The sequence below is a fragment of the Mobula hypostoma genome, chromosome 21, assembly GCF_963921235.1.
Source record: "Mobula hypostoma chromosome 21, sMobHyp1.1, whole genome shotgun sequence".
NCBI lineage: Eukaryota > Metazoa > Chordata > Chondrichthyes > Myliobatiformes > Myliobatidae > Mobula > Mobula hypostoma.
Genome location: NC_086117.1, coordinates 48,850,302 through 48,874,921, shown reverse-complemented (window position 1 = coordinate 48,874,921; position 24,620 = coordinate 48,850,302). Strand labels below are relative to the sequence as shown.

The 24,620-nt window shown below is 42.7% G+C and overlaps 1 protein-coding gene across 3 annotated transcripts in view; it reads left to right on the top strand.

Moving 5' to 3' along the window:
* LOC134359997 (probable voltage-dependent N-type calcium channel subunit alpha-1B) overlaps positions 1-24,620 on the top strand; it is a 910,000-nt gene that overhangs the window by 807,491 nt on the left and 77,889 nt on the right. For all 3 annotated transcript variants that reach the window (XM_063073960.1, XM_063073961.1, XM_063073962.1), the window contains 2 exons: positions 6,094-6,185; positions 19,215-19,365. In XM_063073960.1, the coding sequence (XP_062930030.1) occupies positions 6,094-6,185; positions 19,215-19,365 (243 nt within the window). The remainder of the gene's footprint in view (positions 1-6,093; positions 6,186-19,214; positions 19,366-24,620) is intronic.

Genomic DNA, 24,620 nt, shown 5'->3' with positions numbered 1-24,620 from the left:
GAGTGCTCCGGTTTCCAGCCCCATTCCGAAGACATACGGGTTAATAGGTTAATTGGTCATGTGGGTGGAATTGCATGGTGGAGGCTCAATGAGGTCGAAGGCATTACTGTGCGGTAACTCTAAATAAATAATAATAAAAATATTTTCCAATTTGTGGCAACTCGCTAATTTATATAAGCAATGTATTTGAGTATGTCATCTCTCACTCACTACACACACACACAATATACTGTATATATAATATGTTGAAAGATAATAAAATTATGTTAATATAATAATCTAATATAATAAACCTAGAGCTATTTATTTTTAATTTGCTTTGTAAATTCAGTATTGTGCCACTGTCAGTACAATTTATGGTGCTCACTGTCTATGAAAAGCTTATGAGTATGATTCCCATTCACAGAAGTGAGCGCATGGCCTGACGTGTTCCCTTTACACAGAACTGATTAAATGCTCTATTCTCAGCAATGCTATTCTTCGCCACGCCCTTTAACTGATGGTCGTATGATGGAAAATTGGTGATAACCATCAAATATCACTGTCTGAAGAAAAGGAGAGGCTTAATGTTGAATCAAAGAGTTCAACCTGTAATTCATCGGTTATTTATTGCAATCCATTTGGTCTGAAGCATGAGATCATGGCGATTATATAATTAAGAATTTAATTAATTATGCCTTTGTATCTCAATAACCAATGTTCAGCCTAATATATCTGACAGGAAACATTATTTTAATATGGAGAGTCAAGATTTAAATAAAATAAACCAAAAAAGAAATCAACATTATTTGCATTTATATCTTCAGGATGTTCATTAACTTAAAAACAAAATAATTATTGTTAAGGCTTAATTGTTGTTGCCATTCAGAGGCATGTGATATAACATACAGTTTCTGCACAGGACAACCCCATATGAGAGAAGTGACCAGCTAATCTGTGTCAGTAGATTTGATTGAGGGATAAGTTTTGGCCAGGATCTTTCAGGAAACACAGATTTTAACAGAACTGGGTTTTTGAGGGGTTAACTAAGAAAGCTGATAAAGGCAGTGATAGACATGGTTTACGTGGGTTATGACAAGGTCCTGCATGGTTGGCTAATCTAGAAGATTAAGACACAAGGAATTCGAGATGTGTCAGCAAACTGGATCTGAAATTGGCTTGGAGGCAGTTTGTAGAGGGTAGGGTGTTTTTCTGGCTGGAAGTCTGTAACAAGTGTACTGCAGGGATTAATGCTGGGACCATTGTTTGTAATATATAAAGATGAGATGGATATATGTGGCCTGTTTAGTAAATTTGCAGATGACTACACAATAGGTGAAGAACAGTTGAAGTTTGTCTAAAAATATAGCAGGACGTAATTCAGCTAGAAAGTTAGGTGGAGCTGTACAAAGTGGTATTTAATCCAGAGCACTGGGAGGTCTGCTGGTCTGCAAGTCACCCTCAGGCAAGATGTAGTCTCCCAGTTAGGGTCACGTGAAGCCATGGAAGCAGGTGGTAGATGGGCGTACGAGCAGTTGGTGCATCTCACAAGTCCTGGTTATGCGACCACTGATACCAGGCAGACAATCTCTGAAGAGAATTGATCATGGCTAGCATCACCCACCTTGTAAAAACACTGGCCAGAAGAAAGCAATGGCAAGCCACTTCTGCAGTAAATCTGCCAAGAACCATCGTGGTCATGGAATGACCATAATCGCCCACGTCATACAGCACGGCACATAACAAATGAACTGGGAGGTCATATTCTGTTAGAACATATGGAGTAGATGGCAGACACCCTAAGAGTATTGATGTACAGAGGGACTTTGAGCTAGATGGATTGGGGTGCATTCCTTCATAGGCTGAGGCATTGAGTATAGAAGTTGGTTCATCACATTGCAGCTTTACAAAATATTACCTAGACCACACTTGGAGTACTGTGTATGGTTCTGGTTGTCACACGACAGGAAGGATGCAGTGGAGAGATTCACCAGAACGTTACCTTGAATGGAGTGCTGTAATGATGAGGAGAGATTGGATTGTTTTTCCTTCTCTGGCTGCAAGGTAGGAGGCTGAGTGTGAGTTCAGAGAGGTTTATAGCATTATGATAGGAGTAGATAGGACAGATGGTTAGTCCTTTTCCTCTGGCAGGATAGTCCAGAACTGGAAGGTACAGGTTTAAGTTGAGAAGGGAGACATTTTAAGGAGAACTGAAGGGTATTTATTTATTGAGATAAAGCACGAAACAGGCCATTCCGACCCTTTGAGCCACATCGCCCAGCAACCCTCAATCTAACCCTAGCCTAATCACCGGTCAATTTACAGTAATCAATTAACCTACTAACCAGTATGTCTTTGCACTGTGGGAGGAAACCAGAGCAACCAGAGGAAATCCACGTGGTCACTGGGAGAACGTACAAACTCCTTACAGACTGCTGACTGCAGAAGGCTATTGTGTGGAATGAGGAGGTGGTAAATGTAGTTACAATTACAACATTTAAATGGCATTTTTGGGCAGGTACTAGGATAGGAAATGCAGGCAAATGGAATTGGTGAGATAGGTATCACCATTGGCACGGATAAGGACTGTAAGGTTACTTGCCTGTGCTGCACCTTTTTGTAATTTTGAAGTGCCTCCTCAGCACAGAACGTGGAAAGAAATTCACAGAAAGTTTCAACAGGAAGGCTTGGCATTATAATGGCAACATTAGCTCAAGAGTTTAGTTATTGTAAACACAGTCATCTTTTTTCCATTTATTGAAGTAACTATTTGGTTTGTGGACACTTTTTAATGAAAAGAGAAGTTTCACTATTTCTGTAACACTTCACCTGTAGGGAGGTTCTGGATCAGTGTGGTTGAATTCCCTTGGTTCAGTATAACTTGGGCTTACTGCTATTTTATTTGAAATGATTCATCACTTTATTGACCGTATTCAAAATGCTTCCAAATCCTGGTCTGGTATTCACACATAAGGAGGCTATTGATCCCTTTGGGGCCATGCCAACAGCAAGCCAGCCATGCAATCTGCTTTGCACCTGACCCCCACAGCTCTCTCACCCCTGTCCAACAACTCGACTCTAATTCCTCTGTTAATTACAACAGACAATTAACCTACCAGCATAGCTTTTTGGAAGAAAACCAGAAGAACCCCCAATTTCTGACGGAGATCAGCAAGGCAGGAGCACCGAGCTCTCCGTTATCCCCTAAATCAAAAAGCAAGAATCTGCACTGTGAATTAGATTTATGTTGTTATTATTTTTTATATTTACTTATATTGTGTTTTATATTACATTCTACATATACTATGGTACTTGTATTAATATTGTGTTTATTTTTAACAGTCTGCATATTAATTACCCTGGATCTAAAGATTTTATTTTAATTTGGAGAGTACATTGAAATGAGTCAGTTTGTGTTCATGATTCAAAATTATTTCTAATTTGTTCTAAGATCCATTTAAATGTTAGAAAATCTAGCATAGATTCTTAACAAGCTGTGTGTACATCAAGGAGAGACTGGACAATTCTTTACATTATTGAGAACTAAACTTAAATTAACATAAAAGGTATCAGTGTGTCACTCACGTTCCTCTGAGCTGGAGCTCCACTCCAAAAGGTTGAGCATTAAAATCTATACTGATGCTTAGACCATTATTAGACTCCCACTTGCTTCAGAAAGGCGACCATCATGCCAGTACCAAAGAAGAGCTGACTGAGCTGCCTCAGTGACTATCGACCAGTTGCACTCGAAGTGCTTCGAGGGGTTGGTCCTGGCTAGAATTAACTCCTGCCTAAGCAAGGCCCTGGGCCCACTGCAGTTTGCCTATTGACACATTAGGTCTACAGTGGATGCGATCTCATTGGCTCTCCACCTGGCTCGGATCACCTGGGCAAAAGCAAATCCTATGTTGGGCTGCTATTTATCGATTACGGCTCAGAGTTCAACACCATCATACCCTTGGCATTAATCAACGAGTTCCAAAGCCTGGGCCTCCATAAATCCCTCTGCAACTGGATTCTTGACTTCCTCACCAGAAGACCACCGTCCGTGTGGATCGGAAATAACATTTCCTCCTCACTGACCGTCAGCTCTGGCTTAAGGATGTGTGATTAGCCCATCGGTCAACACTCTCTACACCCACAATTGTGTAGGCACGGCTCAAACGTCATCTTTAGGTTTGACGACGACTCAACTATTGTTGGCAGAATTTCATTGGTGATGAGGTGGCGTACAGGAGCGAGATAGATCAGCTGGTTGAGGGGTGTCACAGCAACAACCCTGCACTCAATGTCAGTAAGACCAAGCAACTAAATGTAGACTTCAGGAAGGGGAATTCGAGGGAACACACTCCAGTCCTCATTGAGGGATCAGAAGTGGAGAGGGTGAGCAGTTGCAAATTCTTGGGTGTCAACATCTCTGAGGATCTACCCTGAGCCCGACATAATGAAGCAATTACAAAGAAGGTACAACAGTGGCTATATTTCATTTGGATTTTGAGGAGAATTGGTATATCACCAAAAACACTTGCAAATTTCTACGATTATACCATGGAGAGCATTTTTACTGGGTGTCCCACCATCTGGTATAGAGGGGCCACTGCACAGGAACTGAAAAAAGCTGCAGGAAGTTGCAAACTCTGCCAGCTTCATCATGGCCTCCCCAGATTCCAGGACATCTTCAAAAGACAATGCCTCAAAAATATGGCATGCATCATTAAGGACCGCCATCATCTCTTTGCTGCCATCAAGGAAGAGGTGCAGGAGCTTGAAGACACACACTTAATGGTTCAGGAACAGATTCTTCTCCTCCACCATCAGATTTCTTTCTTTTCAAATCTTTTTGTTGCATTATAATCATATTAGATGAACATATCAATAATAACAATACCAAGAGAACAGGATTACAATAATAGCAACACACATGAAGGTTGCTGGTGAACGCAGCAGGCCAGGCAGCATCTCTAGGAAGAGGACTGGCCTGACGAAGGGTCTCGGCCTGAAACATCGACTGCTCCTCTTCCTAGAGATGCTGCCTGGCCTGCTGCGTTCACCAGCAACTTTTATGTGTGTTGCTTGAATTTCCAGCATCTGCAGAATTCCTGTTGTTTACAATAATAGCAATCATTTATACAAACATAAGGTTCAAATATCATATCCAGATAGTTCCTCCCGATCTCTTGATAATTGAAACGAAAAAAGTTCAAAAGATTTGTTCAAGAAAAAAAGCAAAAACACCTTAAACTAAACAGAAAACAAAACAGATTCTTCTCTTCCACCATCAGATTTCTGAATGGACAATGAACTCATGAACACTACTTCAGTATTTGTTCCCTCTCTTTTACAATGGCTTACTTAACTGATTTTTAAATATATGGTTATTGTACTTTATAGTTTTTTAAATTATGTATTGTAATGTACTGTTACCACAAAACAACAAATTTCACGACAACACCAGAGATGTTACATCTGATTCTGATTCCGAAGAGTGGATGTAAATGATTCCATGGCACTGCATTAAAGCACTACAGGGGTTAATACCAATGGCATGGCCAATAGTTGCCCCTTGACTGACATCACAAGCATAAATTATCTGGCATTATCTCATTGCTGTTTGGAGATCTTGATGCCCAGTCAGGTACAGTTTATTCTTTGTCCTAACAATGACTCCATTTTAGTAAATCTCTGTTTTTGCGAAGTCACATTTTGGATCAAGGAGGCACTATATAAATGTAGACACAGGAGATTCTGCAGATGCTGGAAATGTTGAGCAGCACACACAAAAATGCTGGAGGAACTCAGCAAGTCAGTCGGCAACCGCAGAGTGAAGTAAACGGTTGATATTTTGGGCCGAGACTGGAAGGACAGTGGGTAGAAGCCCAAATAAGAAGGTAGAGGGAGGGAAGGAGAACGAACTAACCAGCAGGTGATAGAGGAGACAAGGTGAGGGGGAAGGTGGGGGAGTGGATGAAGTAAGAAACTGTGAGGGGACAAGTGGAAGAAGGAATCTGAAGGAACTTGTTGAGTTCTTCCAGCATTTTGTCTGTGTTACAATATAAAAGTAATTAATTGAATGAAAACTGCTACTACATGAAAATATTTGTTTTGCTTTTTAAGGTATTTGGGAACATTGCGCTGGATGATGATAGTGCAATTAATCGTCATAACAACTTTAGGACCTTCCTACAAGCTGTAATGCTTTTATTCAGGTAAAATAATAGAAACCAAATGTGTTGTTTTGTGAAATGATTCCCAGATAACAGGACAGTTACCATGAATACCAAAGAGTGCAACTCAGGAGCAGGTTAAATTGCTCAAAAACATAAGAACTGTCCTGAATATGAGGTCGTTCTGGGTCATAGATTTTAGCATCTGAAAATAGTCATCATTGTCAATGAGGAAATATCAATTATTACAAAGAATTCCTGTTCAATTTTTTTGATGAGAATCCCAGGTAAAGGATCAAGAATGGGGAACAACAGGGTTGACAAGACAAAATGAGACCAAGGACATTGAACAATGGACTGGTACAATTTGGCCCAGTAAGGCAGCACTGACCACCAATCACTTGTTTACACCAATCCCACACTAATCCCATTTTGTTATCCATACATTCTGATCAGATCTCCCACCATTTCGCAGAGGAACAGCTGAAGCAATTCCATTTACCTGCCTCATGTCTTTGAGACCAGAGTACCAGAACAAAACATGCTCACAGGGAAAACATGCATAAGCAGCACCCGAGGTCAGGATTGAATCTGGGATACTAGGGCTGTGAGGCAGCAGCTCTGTTGACTGCGCTATCGTGCTCCTCTGTAGAGTGTCAGAGGAAAGGTGATGAGGGAAACAATACACTGGACGAATGAAATCTTCTTGGGCTTCCAGCTGGGTACAGGTATCGATCATAACCGACGTTTCGATGACAAACTCGGCCATCTTCTTCAGGGGTTGGAATTGAGAAAATCATGGAGTTGAAGATAAGGTGGTGGAGTGGGTGTGGAAAGGAGGAGGTAGAGAGAGAGAGAGAGAGAGAGCAGCTTGCAGGTTTTCAGTCAGGGAAGTCAATCATGTCAAATGGCAAACAGGAGTGAAAATGAAGAGTTAAGCAAAAAAGATGAAGATCTCAAAGGTACACAATTAAATTGACCCATTGAAGTCTTTGAAGAAGTTGAGATGGAAGGGCACTCCAGTGAAGTGATGATATAATGGTTGGATTTCAGAACCACTGACCTGAACAAGTCAACTCAAGTCAAAGGAACCAAGAGATATAACTTGAGGTGACTTCAAGTAATCAAATAAATCTTTTCTCAGGGATATAATCATGATTAGACCTCAATTAATGTCCTTCATTTTGCCATTCTTACTGGGTCGGTCCTCTGTGATGACAGGTCACCCAACGTAATTGACTCTGAACTGCCTTCTCAGCTCTGAGGCAATTGGAAATGGACTGTAAATGCCAGTAGTGTTTACATTCAGAGAATGAAAGAACAGGGGAGAAAATCCTTAAGTGGACTGTGCAGATGTAGGACAGACAATGGCTGATGTGCCCACAAGGTATTTAGCACCATCAACCTAAAGTTGTTGTTTTAAAATTTCATTTTACTAGTACTGAGCTTAGGATACATAATGTCCAAGTTCTTGTAATTCAAAGAGAACGTGGAGAGGACGGAATCTTGGAAATCCCAAGCTTAAACAGCCAGAAATAATAAGAGAAGCCAATGATTATTGTACGGGAAGGAAAGCAGAAAATAGTGAGACAACTCAACTAGTCAGACAGCACTTGCAGACAGAGAAGTAGATGATAATTTATGTCTATGATCTTTCATCCGAAAACATAAAAGGTCTTTGACCTGAAACATGATTCTGTCTTACTCTCAATAGATGCTGACCCACTGCTGGGTATTTGAAACATTAAATTTATTTCTGATTTTCAGCTTCAGTGGTTAGTAAAATTGTTGCACAGAGGGATGACTTCAGAGGCATTTAGACAGGTCTGATGAGAGACAATTAAATGAATTATTTAAAATAGCACCATGACAACCTGTCAAAAATGCCACAGTTAATTCTCTGGAATGTTCTGGAGCACAGTTCCAGGTGCACAGAAGATCAGCAGTGGGAAATTCATTTGAACACTCAAAATAGAAACTCAGCTTAGGATTGTCAACTAGGCCTGAACATACACAGTGATGGATCTTTTGGGTGTTAACAACATTTTCAATTACTTTAAAAAGTGCCAGCAGGGGGAAAAAAACACAAGGGTTGTTTCAAAGGTTCTATGAGCATGAGTGAGGGAAAAAACTGTGAGGGGGTGGGTAAGTCATTTTGAGGAAACAGCTCAAGGGAAGGACATGTTGTTGATGCAGATCTCCTGAAAAATGGGAAATATACTGTTTACATCGTATACTTATTGGAGTATAAAAGACAAAGAATCTTACAAATTGTGTGGGATTCTGGTCACATATATAGAAAACATATGGTTGTACCGAAGAAGGTACAGAAGAGATTTACGAGGTTGTTTCCTGAAATAGAAATTGTGTATCGGCTTGGTTTGTTTTCCTGCATCGGAGAACTATAAGATATTGAGCCCACTGAGTCTGCTGCACAATTCAAAAATGGCTGATTTTGTTTAACTCCATTTCCTCATCTTCTCCCTGTAACCCTTCACCATTTTATCAGTTAAAAACCTATCAATCTCTGCCTTAAATACACCCAGTGACTTAGCCTCCACAGCCCTGTATGGCAACAAATTTCACAGATTCACCACTCTCTGGCTGAAGAAATTCCACCTCATCTCAGCTCTAGAGGGATTTCTCTTTATTCTGAGGCTGTGCCCTCAGATCTTAGACACTACTACTAATGGAAACATCCTCCTCATGTTCACTCGGTCCAGGCCTTCAGTATATGGTAGGTTTCAATTAGGTGCAGCCTCAGTCTTCTGAATTGCAGTGACTATAGGCCAAGAGACTGCAAACTCTTCTTGTACATTAATACTTTCACTCCTGAGATCATTGTTGTGAAGCTCGTCGGAACCTCCAATGCCAGCACGTCTTTCCTTAGATATAGAAGCTCAAATTGCTCACAGTACTCCAAATGTGGTCTGAACAATGAACGATAAAACCTTAACAGTACATCCTTGCTTTTAAATTCTGGTCCTCTTGAGCAAAGGGCCTGTTTCCATTCAGCATGGCTCTGTGACAGTCAAATGAAAGCTAGAACTCGATAGCAATCAATATAGTTAGGTAGCCCAAAGCACAAAGATTATTGACTTCCAAACTAGAGAGGAAAGTGATGTGATTTTAGTTTGTCTTCAGGAGGTTCGGCATCTTTATACTAGAGTGATTCATGAAGAATCAGGTATATTGTTTGTCATGAGGCCAAATAGGTGGATGTTGGTCAAACAGGGAGGTGACGACCAATAAATTGTTTTCAACGAAGTTGCATTTCTCAGTTCATGCTGTAGATTCAGTGAAGCGGCAAAGAAAAATAATGTTGGCTCAACTTGTGTCAGACTAATCATAGTGTGAGATAGAGTCAGTGGAATATTCATGAGGCAGCAGAAAGGGGAAGAGGTTGTGACGAGACTGGATGCCAGGTATGGTGGAAGGTGCAAAGGGAGGAATGAAAGGTTCATTTCTCTAAAGCATATTATTTAGGCTTATTTTATTCTGTTAAAAAAGGATCTGCCAGATCTTTAACATTCAGAATAGCTAAACACTCAGCCCACACACATTTTTAAAGTTATTCCATTCCCTTATTCTATCTCAATGCACTCTATCTCCTGTACCTCCTCCCTGATGGTAGCAATGAGAAGAGGGCGTGTCCTAGGTGATGGAGGTCCTTAATGATGATATGTCTTTCTGAGGTATTGTTCCTTGAGGATGTCCTGGATGCCGGGGGACGCTAATGCCCATGATCGAGCTGATTGAGTTTACAACTTTCTGTTGCTTATTTCAATCTTGTGCAGCAGCCCCCCGCACCCCCCACCCACCACACCACACCAGACAGTGATGCAGCCAGTTCGAATGAGCTCCACAGTACATTTGTAGAAATTTATGATGCCTTTGGTGATATACCAAATCTCAAACTCCTAAATGAAATATAGCCACTGCCATGCCCTCTTTGTAACTGTATCAATATGTTATGTCCCAGATTGATCCTCAGAGATGCTGACACCCAGAAACTTGAAATTGCTCACCCATTCCACTTCTGATCCCTCGAAGAGGACTGGTGTGTGTTCCCTCATCTTACCCCTTCTGAAACCCACAATCAGTCCTTTGGTCTTACTGACATTGAGTGTAGGGTTGTTGCTGCGACACCACTCAACCAGCTGATCTGTCTCGCTCCTGTACACCTTCTCATCACCATCTGAAATTCTGCCAACAATAGTTGTGTCATCAACAAATTTATAGATGGCACTTGAGCTATGCCTAGTCACACAGTTACAGGTGTATAGCGAGTAGAGCAGTGGGCAAAGCACGTATCCTTGAGGCGCACCAGTGTTATCAGCAAAGTGAACATGTTATTTCCAATCTGCACAGATTGTGGTCTTCCAGTGAGGAGGTCAAGGATCCAGTTGCAGAGGGAGGTACAGAGGACCAGGTTTTGGAGCTTTTTGATCAGAACTGTAGGAATGAGCTGAGTTAAACGCTGAGCTATAGTCATTAAACACCTGCCTGACGTAAGTATTAGTATTCGCCAGGGATCCAAGGCCACATGAAGAAACAATGAGATCGTATCTGCTGTAGGCCGATGGTGATGATAAGCAAGTTGCAATGGGTCCTGCTCCTTGCTGAGACAGGAGTTTACTTTAGCCATGACCAACCTCTCAAGGTATTTCATCACGGTAGATTTGAATGCTACTGGATGATAGTCATTAAGGCAGCTCACTCTGCTGCTCTGGTATATTTGTTGCCCTTTTGAAGCTGGTGGGAATTTCCAATGAGAGATTGAAAATGTCTTTGAACACACCTACCAGTTGGTTGGCACAAATTTTCAGAGCCCTACCAGGTACTCCATTGGGGCTTGTTGCCTTGCTAGTGTTCACCCTCTTGTAAGATGTTCTGACATCAGCCTTCAAGACAGATTATCACAGGGTCGCCAAATGCTGCAGGTATCTTCATAACTGTAGTTTTATTCTCCCTTTCAAAGGTGGAAGTGAAGGTTCACTGCCGTTCATAATGTTAGATTTTGCTTTCTAGGAGATAATGGCCTCCAAACCCTGCCAGTGTTGACGTGAATCATTTGCACCTCTAACTTCAGTCAGAATTGTGCTTTTGCTCTTGAGCTAGTCCTCTTAAGTTGTACTTGTATAGTTCTGGATCACCAGACTTGAATACCACAGATCTAGCCCTGAGGATCTCCTGGTTCATCCACAGCTTTTGATTCGGGTATGTATGGTATGTTCTCGTAGGCACACACTCATCCACACAGGCTTTAATAAAGTCAGTGACAGCTGTGGCATACTCATTCAGACTCGAGGATGAATTCCTGAATATAGTCCAGTCGAATGATTCAAATGCTCTTCCATCTTCCTTATCCATACTTTCTTGGTGCTCTCTGTTGGTGCTTTGGTCTTTTGTTTCTGCCTGTACTCAGGAAGTAGAAGTGCAGCCAGGTGATCAGACTTTCCAAAGTGTGGGCATTGGTTGGCAGAGTAAGTGTTCTTGATGTTAGCATAACAGTGGTCAAGTATGTTGGCTCCTCTGGTTCCATAAGTGATATGGTGGTGATAATTATTCAGGGACTTCTTCAAGCTGCCATGTTTACAATCCCCCAAAATGATAGGGAAGGCCTCGGAATGCACTGTTTCATACCTATTGGTTACATTGCTCAGTTCTTCTAAAGCCTGTTTGACGTGGGCCTGAGGTGGAATGTGCATCACTATTAAAATGGTGGCTGAAAACCCCCACGGCAGATAAAATGAAGACACTTGATCGCTAGATCAGGTGAACAAGACTGACACAGAACCGCCATGTTTATGCACCACAAAGAGTTAATCGTAAAGTATACTCCACTTTCTCTGCTTTGAAGGACTCAGCATTTCTACCTTGGCAGTGAATCGTGAAGCCAGCAAGCTCTATTGCTGCATCTGGAATGACAGGTCATAGCCACGTCTCCGTGAAACAAAAAGCACAACAGTCCCTGATGTCCCTCTGGTAGAACAATCTAACTCTGAGATCTTTGATTTTATTTTTTAGAAACTGTATGTTTGTCAGCAGAATAGATGGTGGTGGAAGTCGGAACCCTCTTAGCCTTAAACACATTTTTAATCCTGTGTAACATCCTCTCTTCCACTGTCATAAAGGGGAACCACATTTGCGACTGCAGATTACCACGAGATTCGTTGACTTTGAGCTGCAATAGGTTTTTTAATCACCTTAAAACAATGGTGCTTACTGTATTGTCCATGGTTGTAGCTGTGGATTTCAGCTGTAGCAGTCTAAAATGGGAATATTTGAAGATTTCCATCAGAGCTGTTTGCACGAATTGCATTCTTAATGGCACTATTGGCACATCTCAATATCAAAAGTGAATTAATTTGTTGGTGTTCTAATTGTTATTCATAATAAACTTGACAAGTTTTGGACCATGGAAGAAAGAATTCACATCCACAGATTCCACCTGTACATTACCTATAATCATATATTTGCAGCTGGGTATTTTACCACCAGAAGTTAAATGAAATGAACTAGCTCTGAAAATCCAATGTCTTGACCTCAATTGATTCAGCTTCTAGACATAGAGAGAAACTGTTCCTCTGGCAGAAGAGCCAGAGTGCAGAGAGAGAGCAGAGTTGGCAAAGGAACCAAAGTGATAGGAAGAAGAGTTAATCCAGCACAGCAACTGGTGATGATGTAGAATGTATCGCTGGTGGGTAGTTGAGGAGTTGGCTGAGGCAGATTCAGTTTCAGCCTTCAAAAGACAGCTGTGTTAAGTATTTTAAGGATGAAGTCTACTGTGTGAGGGAATGAGAGCGGCCAAATTTCTCTTGTAAAGAGCAAAGATGTAGTTGTTGGGTTGAGTGGAATAACGACTGGTCAGAAGGTGATTAAAATGGTGGCGTGGTTGTCTGATTGTCGAGCCGCTCACTCAATGACAAAGCCAGTCCCTCACTGTGTAGTTGACTCCTCCAGTCCCTATACTGGTGTTGGCAATTGCCACTCAAACATTCGGCTCCACTGAGATGTTTTACTGAATGGTATGAGGTCTTGGCCTGAAACGTCGACTGTACCTCTTCCTAGAGGTGCTGCCTGGCCTGCTGCGTTCACCAGCAACTTTGATGTGTGTTGCTTGAGGGCTATAGCTGGTGACCTTTGCAAGGATTTCTGGCAGTTTGGGCTGGCATGGGGAAAAGATGATGTGGGGTGAGATGTGGTGGAAAAGCACATTGTAAAACTATACCTAATACTTTACCAAAATGTTTTTAACCTGCTTTCTTCCATGATTGTTGCTGAGGGACTGATGACCTGTCATAGGATGGGAGAGTGGGTGCAGAACAACAGGAACTCAAAGGTGGTAATCTCTGGATTGCTACTGTTACCACTAGCTAGTGAGTGTAGGATGGATGGGTCAGACAGATATGTGACTGAGGCAATGGTGCAGGGGATGGGCTTTAATTTCCTGGATCATAGGGATATTTTCTGGGGAGCATGGGACCTGTAAAGCAGGATAGGTTGCGCCTAAACCAGAATGGGATCAACATCCTTGCTGGGCAGTTTCAACCGAGGTGGTGGGAAAGTGAGCTCTGAGTAGTTGTCCAGGTGGAGACTGTTTGGAGGAGAAACAATAAGACCTGTAGACAGAACGAGCACGTTCTGACTGGTTGCAAAACCGCCCGGTAAGGAGACTCCAAAGCATAGGATTGCACGCGGCGGCTGTGGGTTGCAGACGTAGCCAACTCCATCATGGGTACAGTCCTCCCAACTATTGAGGACAGCTTCAGGAGGCGGTGCCTCAAAGAGGTAGCATCCATCACGAAGGACCCTAGTATCCAGGACATGCCCTCTCCTCAGTACTACTGTCAGTGAGGGGATACAACAGCTAGAAGACCCACACACAGTGATTCAGGAACAGCTTATTCTCCACCATCAGCAGGTTTTTGGATGTTCCAAGAACTCATGCACCCTGCTTCCTTATTCCTTTTGCTTTGACTATTTAGTTATCATGATTTTATATCTGCACTAAGCTGCTGTCACCAAAACAAAAACTAATTTCGCACCATATTAGACTGATAATAAACCTGATTGGGACACGGTGTGGACAATGTGGATGGGAGTTCAGTGAAGCCCTCTCTCTGTGATCTCTGCTGTCCTCTGCGACCATGTGCTCACCCAGACCCTCTACCACAGCCATATACGCTTCCTGGGAACTTTCCTTTGTTGCCATCTTGTGCCACGTGGCTTCAAGATCTGTTTTCAAGCTTCTCGATTCGGACCCACCAAGGACACCAGGTACAGACATTCTTCTGCTGCTTCTCTCTCTGCACTCTATGCTCCATCCTTTCTGCCATGAGGAGGTGACTAGTGGCTGCCACATCTCTGGGTCTCTCTCTCCTCCACCTGCTATCGACCTCTCCGATACTTTAGCGTCCGCTGGATTCACACTTTCAATCGCCTGTTCTTTGCCTTCCTCACGTCCAGCAAGGATCAGAAGATCGCAGACTTCAGAACCCATCGTCTCCAACCCCGCCGGCCCTGGATACTCCCAGACCATGACCCCTGCTGCCTCCCACTCGGACCTTGATTCCATTCGACGCCCCCAGATTATGAATCCCTCCGAATCCATCTCCAGCCCCAGTGGCTCTGGGCATTTCTGGACCAGTGACACTAACATCGCCAACAATGGTTCTGATGATCCCGAGTGGATTCAGAACCCAGATTCCACCACCATCAATTCTGGCTCCAGTGACCATGGACACCTTCAAACTGCTAATTGCACAACTTCTAACTCAGATTCCAGCCCGGACATTGACCGACGGGCTGAGACTTCACGAACTACCACAGGAACCCCAGTCTCCCCTTCTCCCACCACCACCCTGCAATCCGGTGTCTCTCGGGTCCCACCATCACACTTGGGTCCTCAGAACCTCCATATTCCTCCCACCCCACCCTCCCAGAGCATCCCAAGCCTCCCAACTCCTCAGACACTACCAACCCTCTTCCACCCTCTGATCCAAGCTCTTATTCATGACAGGTCTTCACAATTCCTTCGAACCTTCCCTTCTCTCAGGCAGAATGTTCTCTCCTCAGTAAGGGCCTCACCTTCATCCTCCTGCAGCCACACCTCAGTGAGCTCCGTGCCCGCCATGATGCTGAGCTCTTCTTCTGTCGCCTCCGTCTCTGAGCCTACTTCTTTGGCAGGGATTCTCCACCCTGTGCCGATCACCCCTTCTCCCATCTTCAACCCTCTTCCTCTTCCTGGACACCCCACTCTGGTCCTCTGCCTGCTCTGGATCTTTTCATTGCTAACTACTAATGAGACATCAACCATCTCAATGTCACCGCTGCTCTCTTCAATTCCAACCACAGTCCTTCTGAACGCACTGCTCTCCACTCTCTCTGCACCAATCCTAACCTCACCATCTAATCTGCAGATAAGGGGGATGCTGTAGTTATCTGGTGGACTGATCTCTGCCTTGCTGAGGCCAGGGGCTACTCTCAGATACCTCCTCTTACCCCTTGTACAGGACCCCACTGAGGAACACCAGCCCATTGTCTCCTGTCCCATCATCGACCTTATCAACTCTGGAGATCTTTCATCCACTGCCACCAACCTCATAACTCCCTCACCCCACACCTCCCATTTATACCTCGTACCCAAGATCCACAAACCTGACTGGCCAGGTAGACGCATTGTTTCTGCTTGTCCCTGTCCCACTGAACTTGTATCTGCATACCTTGACTCTGTTTTATCCTCCAGGTTCAGTCCCTTCCTTCCTACATTCGTGACACTTCACACACCCTAGATCTTTTCAATGACTAAGTTCTCTGGTCCCGATCGTCTCATTTTCACTATGAATGTCCAGTCCCTATACACTTCATTCCCAACATCAGGACTGCCTTAAAGCTCTTGCTTCTTTCTTGATGACAGACCCAACTAGTTCCCCTCCACCACCACTCTCCTCCGTCTGGTGGAACTGGTCCTCACCCTCAGCAATTTCTCCTTCAGCTCCTCCCACTTCCTTCAATCCAAAGATGTAGCCATGGGCACTTGCATGGGTTGCAACTATGCTTGGCTTTTAGTTGGATACGTGAAACCGTCTATGTTCCAAGCCTACACTGGCATCGTTCCCTAACTCTTCCTGCTCTCCATCTATGACTGCATTGATGCTGCTTCCTGAACCCATGCTGAGCTCATCAATTTCATCAACTTTGTCTCCAACTTCCACCCTGCTCTCAAATTTACTTGGTCCAATTCCGACACCTCTCTCCCTTTCTTGATCTCTCAAGTCTCCATCTCTGGAGACTATCCATCTACTGATATCTTTTATAAACCCACTGACTGTCACAGCTATCTAGACTACACCTCTTCCCACACTGTCAATTGTAAAAATGCCATCCCCTTCTCTCAATTCCTCTGTCTCTGCTGCATCTGCTCTCAGGATGAGGCTTTTCAATCCAGAACTAATGAGGTGTCCTCCTTCTTCAAAGAAAGGAATTTCCCTTCCTCCACCATCAATGCTGCCTCACCCACAAATCTTCCATTTCGCGCGCATCTGCCCTCCTGGCACTTATCCTTGCAAGCAGAACAAGTGCTACACTTGCCCCTACACGTGACCATGCTGGCCCCCAAAGAGTCCTTCCAGATGATGCAACGCTTCACCTGCAAGTCTGTTGGGGTCATCAACTGTATCCGGTGCTCCTGATGTGACCTCCTGTGTTCCGGTGAGACCCGACATAGATTGGGAGACCGCTTTGTCGAGTACCTTTGGTCCGTCTGCCTCAAAAAGCAGGATTTCCCAGTGGCCACCCACTTCAGTTCTGCTTCCCATTCCAATTCCGACATGGTTGTCCATCGTCTCCTCTATTGCTACGATGAGGCCACACTCAGGTTGGAGGAGCAACACCTTATATTCCATCTAGTAGCCTCCAACCTAATGGTATGAACATCAATTTATCAACTTCCAATTATTGCCCCCCCTTCACTATTCCCCATTCCCATTTCCCTCTCTCACCTTATCTCATTACCTGCCCATCACCTTCCTCTGGTGCTCCGCTCTCTTCCCTTTCTTCCATGATCTTCTGTCCTCTCCTAGCAGATTCCCCTTTATCCAGCCCTTTATCTCTTTCACCAATCAATTTCTGAGCTCTTTACTTCATCCTCTCCCCTCCTCCTGGTTTCACCTACCACCTGCCACTTTGTACTTCTTCCTCCCCCCCCACTCCCCACAGCCTTCTTAGTCTGACTCGATCCCCCATCTTGTTCCAGTCCTGCTGAAGGGTCTCGGCCCAAAACATCGACTGCTTACTCTTTTCCATGGTTGCTGCCTGGCCTGCTGCATTCCTCCAGCATTTTGTGTATGTTGCTTTGCATCTTCAGCATCTGCAGATTTCCTCATGTGGATGGGAGTGCCACTCCCTGCTGGTACCTCTCCAAGTTGCCCACTATCCTGACCTGGAATTTGATTGCTATTTATTCGGCATCTCAGGGTGAAGATCCTGAAACTTCTTATCCAATAGGAGCAGGATACCTTCTCTACATGATTTACAGCAGCCTAAGTTAGTTGCTCACCAGTGTTTCACTGGATGATCACCCTTCAGGAATAAGTAAATCAAATTGTAATTGTGTAGTTTGAGCTGGGTACCTGTTTAGCTGCTTACTCCTTAGAGCAAGGGAGCTGGGCCCTGATTTGCACTCACTCAGCAGCCCTTCCCAGAAGCCACTGTTACTTAGCAACCAGGAGCAGGGGAACCATAGCCATGATTTCCTGTTCACTCCGGGTCCAATCAAAGGTGCATTTGTTCGACCCTTTCGTCACTTTCATCCTTGCAAGTCTCTGCTGGATACTAAGAACATCCAAGTACTGCAGAAGAATCCCATCAGCAAGTTGCTCGATAGCTAGCGATGGAGTTGGACTTACTGCGTAATGTTTTTGCGTTGTCACCACTTCCTTTCTGATTCTGGTATTTTAGTTTTCTGACATCTGGCTATAGAGCAGCAAAGGAAGCAAGTTCCCTCCCTTGCCTTGTCAAATCAGACTATAATTTGGAATACCTCTGTTAAGGAGGAGGAGGAGAAGATGATGGCGCGATGCAGTGTGCGCGGCCTCTCCGGTGAATGATATCTGTAATCTGTCAAGTAGGGTACCGTGCACGATTCTGATTTGATACAGACAGACATAAGAGTATGGAGGAACATCTGGAGAAACTTCTGAAATGCCAGCTTCGCTGCCGCTGCTACTGTGTGGTAACCGGAATCTCCGGAGCAGAAGGCCCCGAATCCCCGGCTTTGCTTGTTTCAGCAGCTGGGGCGAGGTTGAAGGCGCTCAGCAGAGGATGGCACTCGGGAGGTGGTATCGGAGGGGCTGGTCAGAGGCTCGAAGCTTTCAGATGGGCGGATTCAGTATCGGCTGTGGTCAGCTGCTTCCAATGCTTCGGCAGTTGTCGGTGACTGGAGATTTATGGCAGGAAGTTTCTCCCTTTTGCCGCCTGCTATTGGGGACTCGGGAGTCGATCGGGACTTGAGACTTTGTTTTACTGTGCCCATGGTCTGTTCTTTATCAAATTATGGTATTGCTTTGCACTGCTGTAACTATATGTTATAATTATGTGGTTCTGTCAGTGTTAGTCTTTGGTTTGTCCTGTTTTTCTGTGATATCACGCTGGAGGAACATTGTATCATTTCTTAATGCATGTATGCATTTCTAAATGGCAATAAATGAGGACTGAGTGTTCTCATAATCTAAAAAAAAGTCTCCTTTGTACTTCAAACAGATCAGACTCAGAATGACTCCCTGTAACAGGAATCCCTAATCTTTGGTTTTACCCTGGTAGTACTTACATCTCTGTACCTCCCTTAGGACATTTGACATCCTTCTTTAAGTGTGACATGACATCAATAGTTGGATTAATTTGATTTCATAAAGCTAGCTGAGAATAAATTACTGTCATATTAATTCATTTGAAAATGTAGAATGTGCTTAACTTTGGTTCTTCCTAATGAAAGTCAGAATATGTAAGGTGACTTTTAAAAATATAATTATATATTAATGATATTTCAAATGGATCTTTTATCTGCAGGAGTGCCACTGGTGAAGGCTGGCAAGAAATAATGCTGGCATGTCTGAGCAAAAGTCCATGTGATCCTCGTTCTGGCATAGACAGAGATGAATGTGGAAGTGATTTTGCCTACTTCTACTTCGTGTCGTTCATTTTCCTTTGTTCTTTCCTGGTAGGTTTAAATTTTCTTAACACTGAGTTAGTTTCTGAAGCATAAATGGTACTTGACTTGATTTCAAGCTTCCTTCCCGTTCAATGCTTTATTTGGTCCTTTGAGAGAGGTAGCACAATTATTCTCTTCAACTTGCTTCATACTGCATGTGCTTCACGTCAACCACTGCAGAACATCTGTAGGAAAGTTTAAATGAAAATGAGGATTTTCACTTGGGAATTTCGCATTGCATATCAAGATGGAATTGAAACATTTTCATAAGTTCAAGTACTGATGTGGTTCTTTCAGCCTTTTTTTAAGCGCACAGTAGACTCTTCTTGTCTAAGCACTTGCAGTTCAAGAGGGGCTTCAAATCTAAACTTAATTGTTCATTTAGAGTGCCTGTCATTTCTCCTGTTGCTTTAGTAGTTGGAAGTGGGGTCGTCCTAGGCATGAGCTCCATGACAGACTATCTCTGTAATATAACAAAAAGGATCAAAAAAGATGAGGTTACTTAGAAACCGGTGTCAGTAGGCATAGTTAGTGAATGTTTTTTAATTAAAAACTGATTTATTGGGTGCAGGGGCTTTCAAAAGCTAAATTAATTAACCCTCAAACCTATATGCACATAGATTTCTAAATACTAACTTAAACTTGTTCAGAATATTTTGGTCATCTTCATTACAGCATTGATAGGAGAACTACAAATAAAGTAGAACTCATCGGCAAGTGCAATTAATTCAAAGATTTATTCAGATGTAACTAATGAATCAGTCATTCATGTGCACTCCGTGAAAAGACACAAACTGCTTATATTATCTTTCAAGTGAAACTGTGGCACAATCTTCAATACTGATTTCCTATTATTACTGCCAAATGTGATGTTGCATCATTTTATTGAGTAAGGAAGTATTAACGGTCAGATTGGATATATCGTAATAGGTGGTCATTCTGCAAACTATTTCCTGGATTCACTGCTCCTTGGCACCTTGTGCCAAAGGAAGAGCAATCATGGTGTGAGTTGCTGTACACTTTTCTGTTAAGGTCTCAGCCAGAAGAGAGAGAGTTTTGCAGAAATCTTCTGAGACTTCACTAAAAATCTGGAGGGAGATATAGACAGTGCCTGAATCAATAGCTTTGGGTTTACTCAATCAGATAAAATTAACCGGAGCAAGCTGGCAATATCAAGGCCAGGCCATTTTAAGTGACAGTTCAGCAAACTGCAACAGACTCCCATCTTATTGATACAAAAGAGATACAGGACCAAAGGTCAGGGCAGAACACTGAGTGTCTAAAGGTCGGTTCTCAGAGCCTCTACTCACCATGCATTCATTGTAGAAGTACAAAACATAACATGATTATGGAGAACAGATATCTCTTGATCTAATGGGAGAAGCAAGAAGTTAACATCAAAATTTTAATGTGGAATATAATTTAATGAAAAACTCTGCCAGCTGTGTCCAATTTCTTGAAGGAACCATTTTACCTGCTACATTGATGAAAGACAGGCAAGTAAGAATTAGACTGAAAGCTCAGGGCATCACAGCTATTACTTTTGTTAGTGAAACTGAAATAGATTCAAAACAGCTTTGAACATAAAATTTATGTTGAAACATTAGCAAACACTCTCCCTGGTTCAAGAAAAATTACAGCAGATACTTTTCAGGAAGTTATAATTTTTGAATAAATAATGTTCTTGTTGCCCTGTTTTGTATTGCATAAGATTTACAATGCTGATCTAATGAATTTACAAGGATGTATTTTTTTTTTAAAAAGCTACTAGGGCTTTTATAGACAGTTTTGCTGCCCATTTTTATTGCATGTTCAAAACTGACAGTACAAGGAACTGAAGTAAAACACTCTGGTCTAGGAATCATCACCTCAGCAGATGGGGCATGGCTGTGTTCATAAGACATCCCCTTATCCATTACTTTAAATGGAATGCAACTTTATATTTTAAATTACTTCACTTCTCTGCTGAAATCGTGAACAAAATATAGTTATAGCAGATCTCAAATGCTTACCTTTTACTTGTGCTAATTAGCATTATTGAGCTAAAGGGAAATTGATGGGCTGGAATTCTATCAATTTATCCTTCACAACTTTTGGAAGATGTAAAATACTCAGTGTTTTATTTTTAACTAAAGTTTAGTATGTGAGCATCTGAGAATCAATCCAAAGGGAGTTTAAACAATTTAGGAAAGTTGATTGCACTTTCTGCACATTTAATTACCTATAATTAGCAATTTTCATCTCAGAGTAAAATGTTGCACTTTGTGTTCAAATATTTAGTAGTGGGTGAATTCATGTCCGAGGGGTAAACAAAAATATGATCCCACGTTTTTGCAGTGTAATTGCATTTTTTATATCAGAAATTGGCTTGCTTATGATTAATGCTCAACTCCATTTTCACCAAGCTGTTTAATCTGAAATGGACTGTATGTTAATTCACAAAACAACCATTTAAGGGAAACTTTAAAAAACGTTTGGCAATGGCATCCATTAACTTCTACGTGTTAGGTGCTTTCTCAATGACCACCACCACCTCTGTGAGCCTCCAGCCCCACCACAAACTCCAGATCTCTGTGTCCTTTCCAAGTTTTAAGCTCCACTATCTGTGGCTGGTCCTTGAATTCTAAAATTTCCCTCTCGACTTCACTTCTCTAATCCACTACTTAAAGCCTCACCTGTAGGAGTGTACAGTTTGTTGACTATCACTATTAAAACTTAACAGTAACTCTGATCTCTTCATAGTTGGCATCACATTCTGTACGAGATTCTTCTAATGAAGATCCTAGGTCATGTATAAAGAAGGCAGAAAGATCTGAGTTGTTGCCCGCAATCCACTGTTGCTGCTGTTTTTGTACAATTTTATTCCAGCAACGTCTGCCTTATTAGATTGAAGTCATCTCCTTTTGAGATGCTCACATTGACAAAGGGCAGTGAGGAACCAGGAACCAATATACAGTATGTGCACCCTCTGTTGTGAACATAGAACATAGAATAGTACAGCACAGTACAGGCCCTTCGGCCCACAATGTTGTGCCGACCCTCAAACCCTGCCTCCCATATAAGCCCCCAACTTAAATTCCTCCATATACCTGTCCAGTAGTCTCTTAAACTTCACTAGTGCATCTGCCTCCACCACTGACTCAGGCAGTGCATTCCACGCACCAACCACTCTCTAAGTAAAAAACCTTCCTCTAATATCCCCCTTGAACTTCCCACCCCTTACCTTAAAGCCATGTCCTCTTGTATTGAGCAGTGGTGCCCTGGGGAAGAGGCGCTGGCTATCCACTCTATCTATTCCTCTTATTATCTTGTACACCTCTATCATGTCTCCTCTCATCCTCCTTCTCTCCAAAGAGTAAAGCCCTAGCTCCCTTAATCTCTGATCATAATCCATACTCTCTAAACCAGGCAGCATCCTGGTAAATCTCCTCGGTACCCTTTCCAATGCTTCCACATCCTTTCTATAGTGAGGCGACCAGAACGGGACACAGTAACTCCACGTGTGGCCTAACCAGAGTTTTATAGAGCTGCATTATTACATCGCGACTCTGAAACTCTATCCCTCAACTTATGAAAGCTAACACCCCATAAGCTTTCTTAACTACCCTATCCACCTGTGAGGCAACTTTCAGGAATCTGTGGACATGTACCCCCAGATCCCTCTGCTCCTCCACACCACCAAGTATCCTGCCATTTACTTTGTACTCTGCCTTGGAGTTTGTCCTTCTAAAGTGTACCACCTCACACTTCTCCGGGTTGAACTCCATCTGCCACTTCTCAGCCCACTTCTGCATCCTATCAATGTCTCTCTGCAATCTTTGACAATCCTCTACACTATCTACAACACCACCAACCTTTGTGTCATCTGCAAACTTGCCAACCCACCCTTCTACCCCAACATTCAGGTCATTAATTAAAATCACGAAAAGTAGAGGTCCCAGAACAGATCGTAGTCACAATCCTCCAATCTGAATGTACTCCCTCCACTACGACCCTCTGCCTTCTGCAGGCAAGCCAATTCTGAATCCACCTGGCCAAACTTCCCTGGATCCCATGCCTTCTGACTTTCTGAATTAAGCCTACCGTGTGGAACCTTGTTAAATGCCTTACTAAAATCCATATAGATCACATCCACTGCACTACCCTCATCTATATGCCTGGCCACCAGTGAAAACTGGGATTCCTCCCATTTTTAAGGCAGTGTCCAGTTACCTCAAGAAGCCAAATGATTCCTATGAATCATATGTGACCAACAAAGATGCATAGAGACTCCTGCAAGCCAATAACCCAGCCCGTTACTCAATTAACCTGTACCACATCCAGTCAGTCAATGCTGAGTGCAAGATCTCCATCAGTAGGTGAGAAAGACATCACCATTACACCAGAGCTATTACACAGAGGTTGAACTAATTTTCAAGAAATGTGAACATTAAAAGTATCCTATTTGTTACAGCATCAAAGTCCTTTTGTTAGTTCCATGAATCCAGCACCAACTAAAATTCTTCAGTCCAGGCACATTTGCATTTCATTGCATTGACCTCTGTCACGCTTGTGAGTTCTTTAATGCAGTACAGATGTAGCTTCAGGAGGAACAGATGGAAGATTGGTTTGGAGGCCCATTCCTCAGAATTGGCTTTGTGGTAAATTAAAATAACACATTGCAAAGTATTTTATTAAGTCTTACACAGTGGAATTGCATTGATTAAGGAAGAAGAATTGATCAATCCCCCACCCCACCATTGTGAGGCCTCTGCTGCAAATTCTGGAGCTACTATTCTCTGAAAAATGTCAATAGTATTTTTACCCAATATATTTATGAAGCAGGGGTACAAATAGGTTCAAAGAGGGAGAATGTATTTTCCTCAGCTCTATAGGGCATACTGGTCTCTGCTCTCCCTTCAAAATATGTAACATGCCAAAGCAATTCTGCGGTTTAAAATCTCATTTTATTAGAATAAGTAGATTTTTAAATAAAAATATGAGCATTGGCAGCAAATATTCATGGATCGTTTGAATCAGACTGACGTTTTCTGTAGCTTCCTGAAAAATGGAATTACACAGCTTACCACAAATAAATCATGAAGGCTGTCGAAACCAAGACGAAAAGTTAATGTTTCACTTCTGGCCTTAATGAATGGATGCACTGTGCAGGATTACAACTGTGACAGATGTGTATCTAGTCCACCAGCTGGTACCTTCACCATTTGAGGACCCCATTGCTCATTTCCTTCACAGTCTTGAACATATCAATGCATTTATCTTGG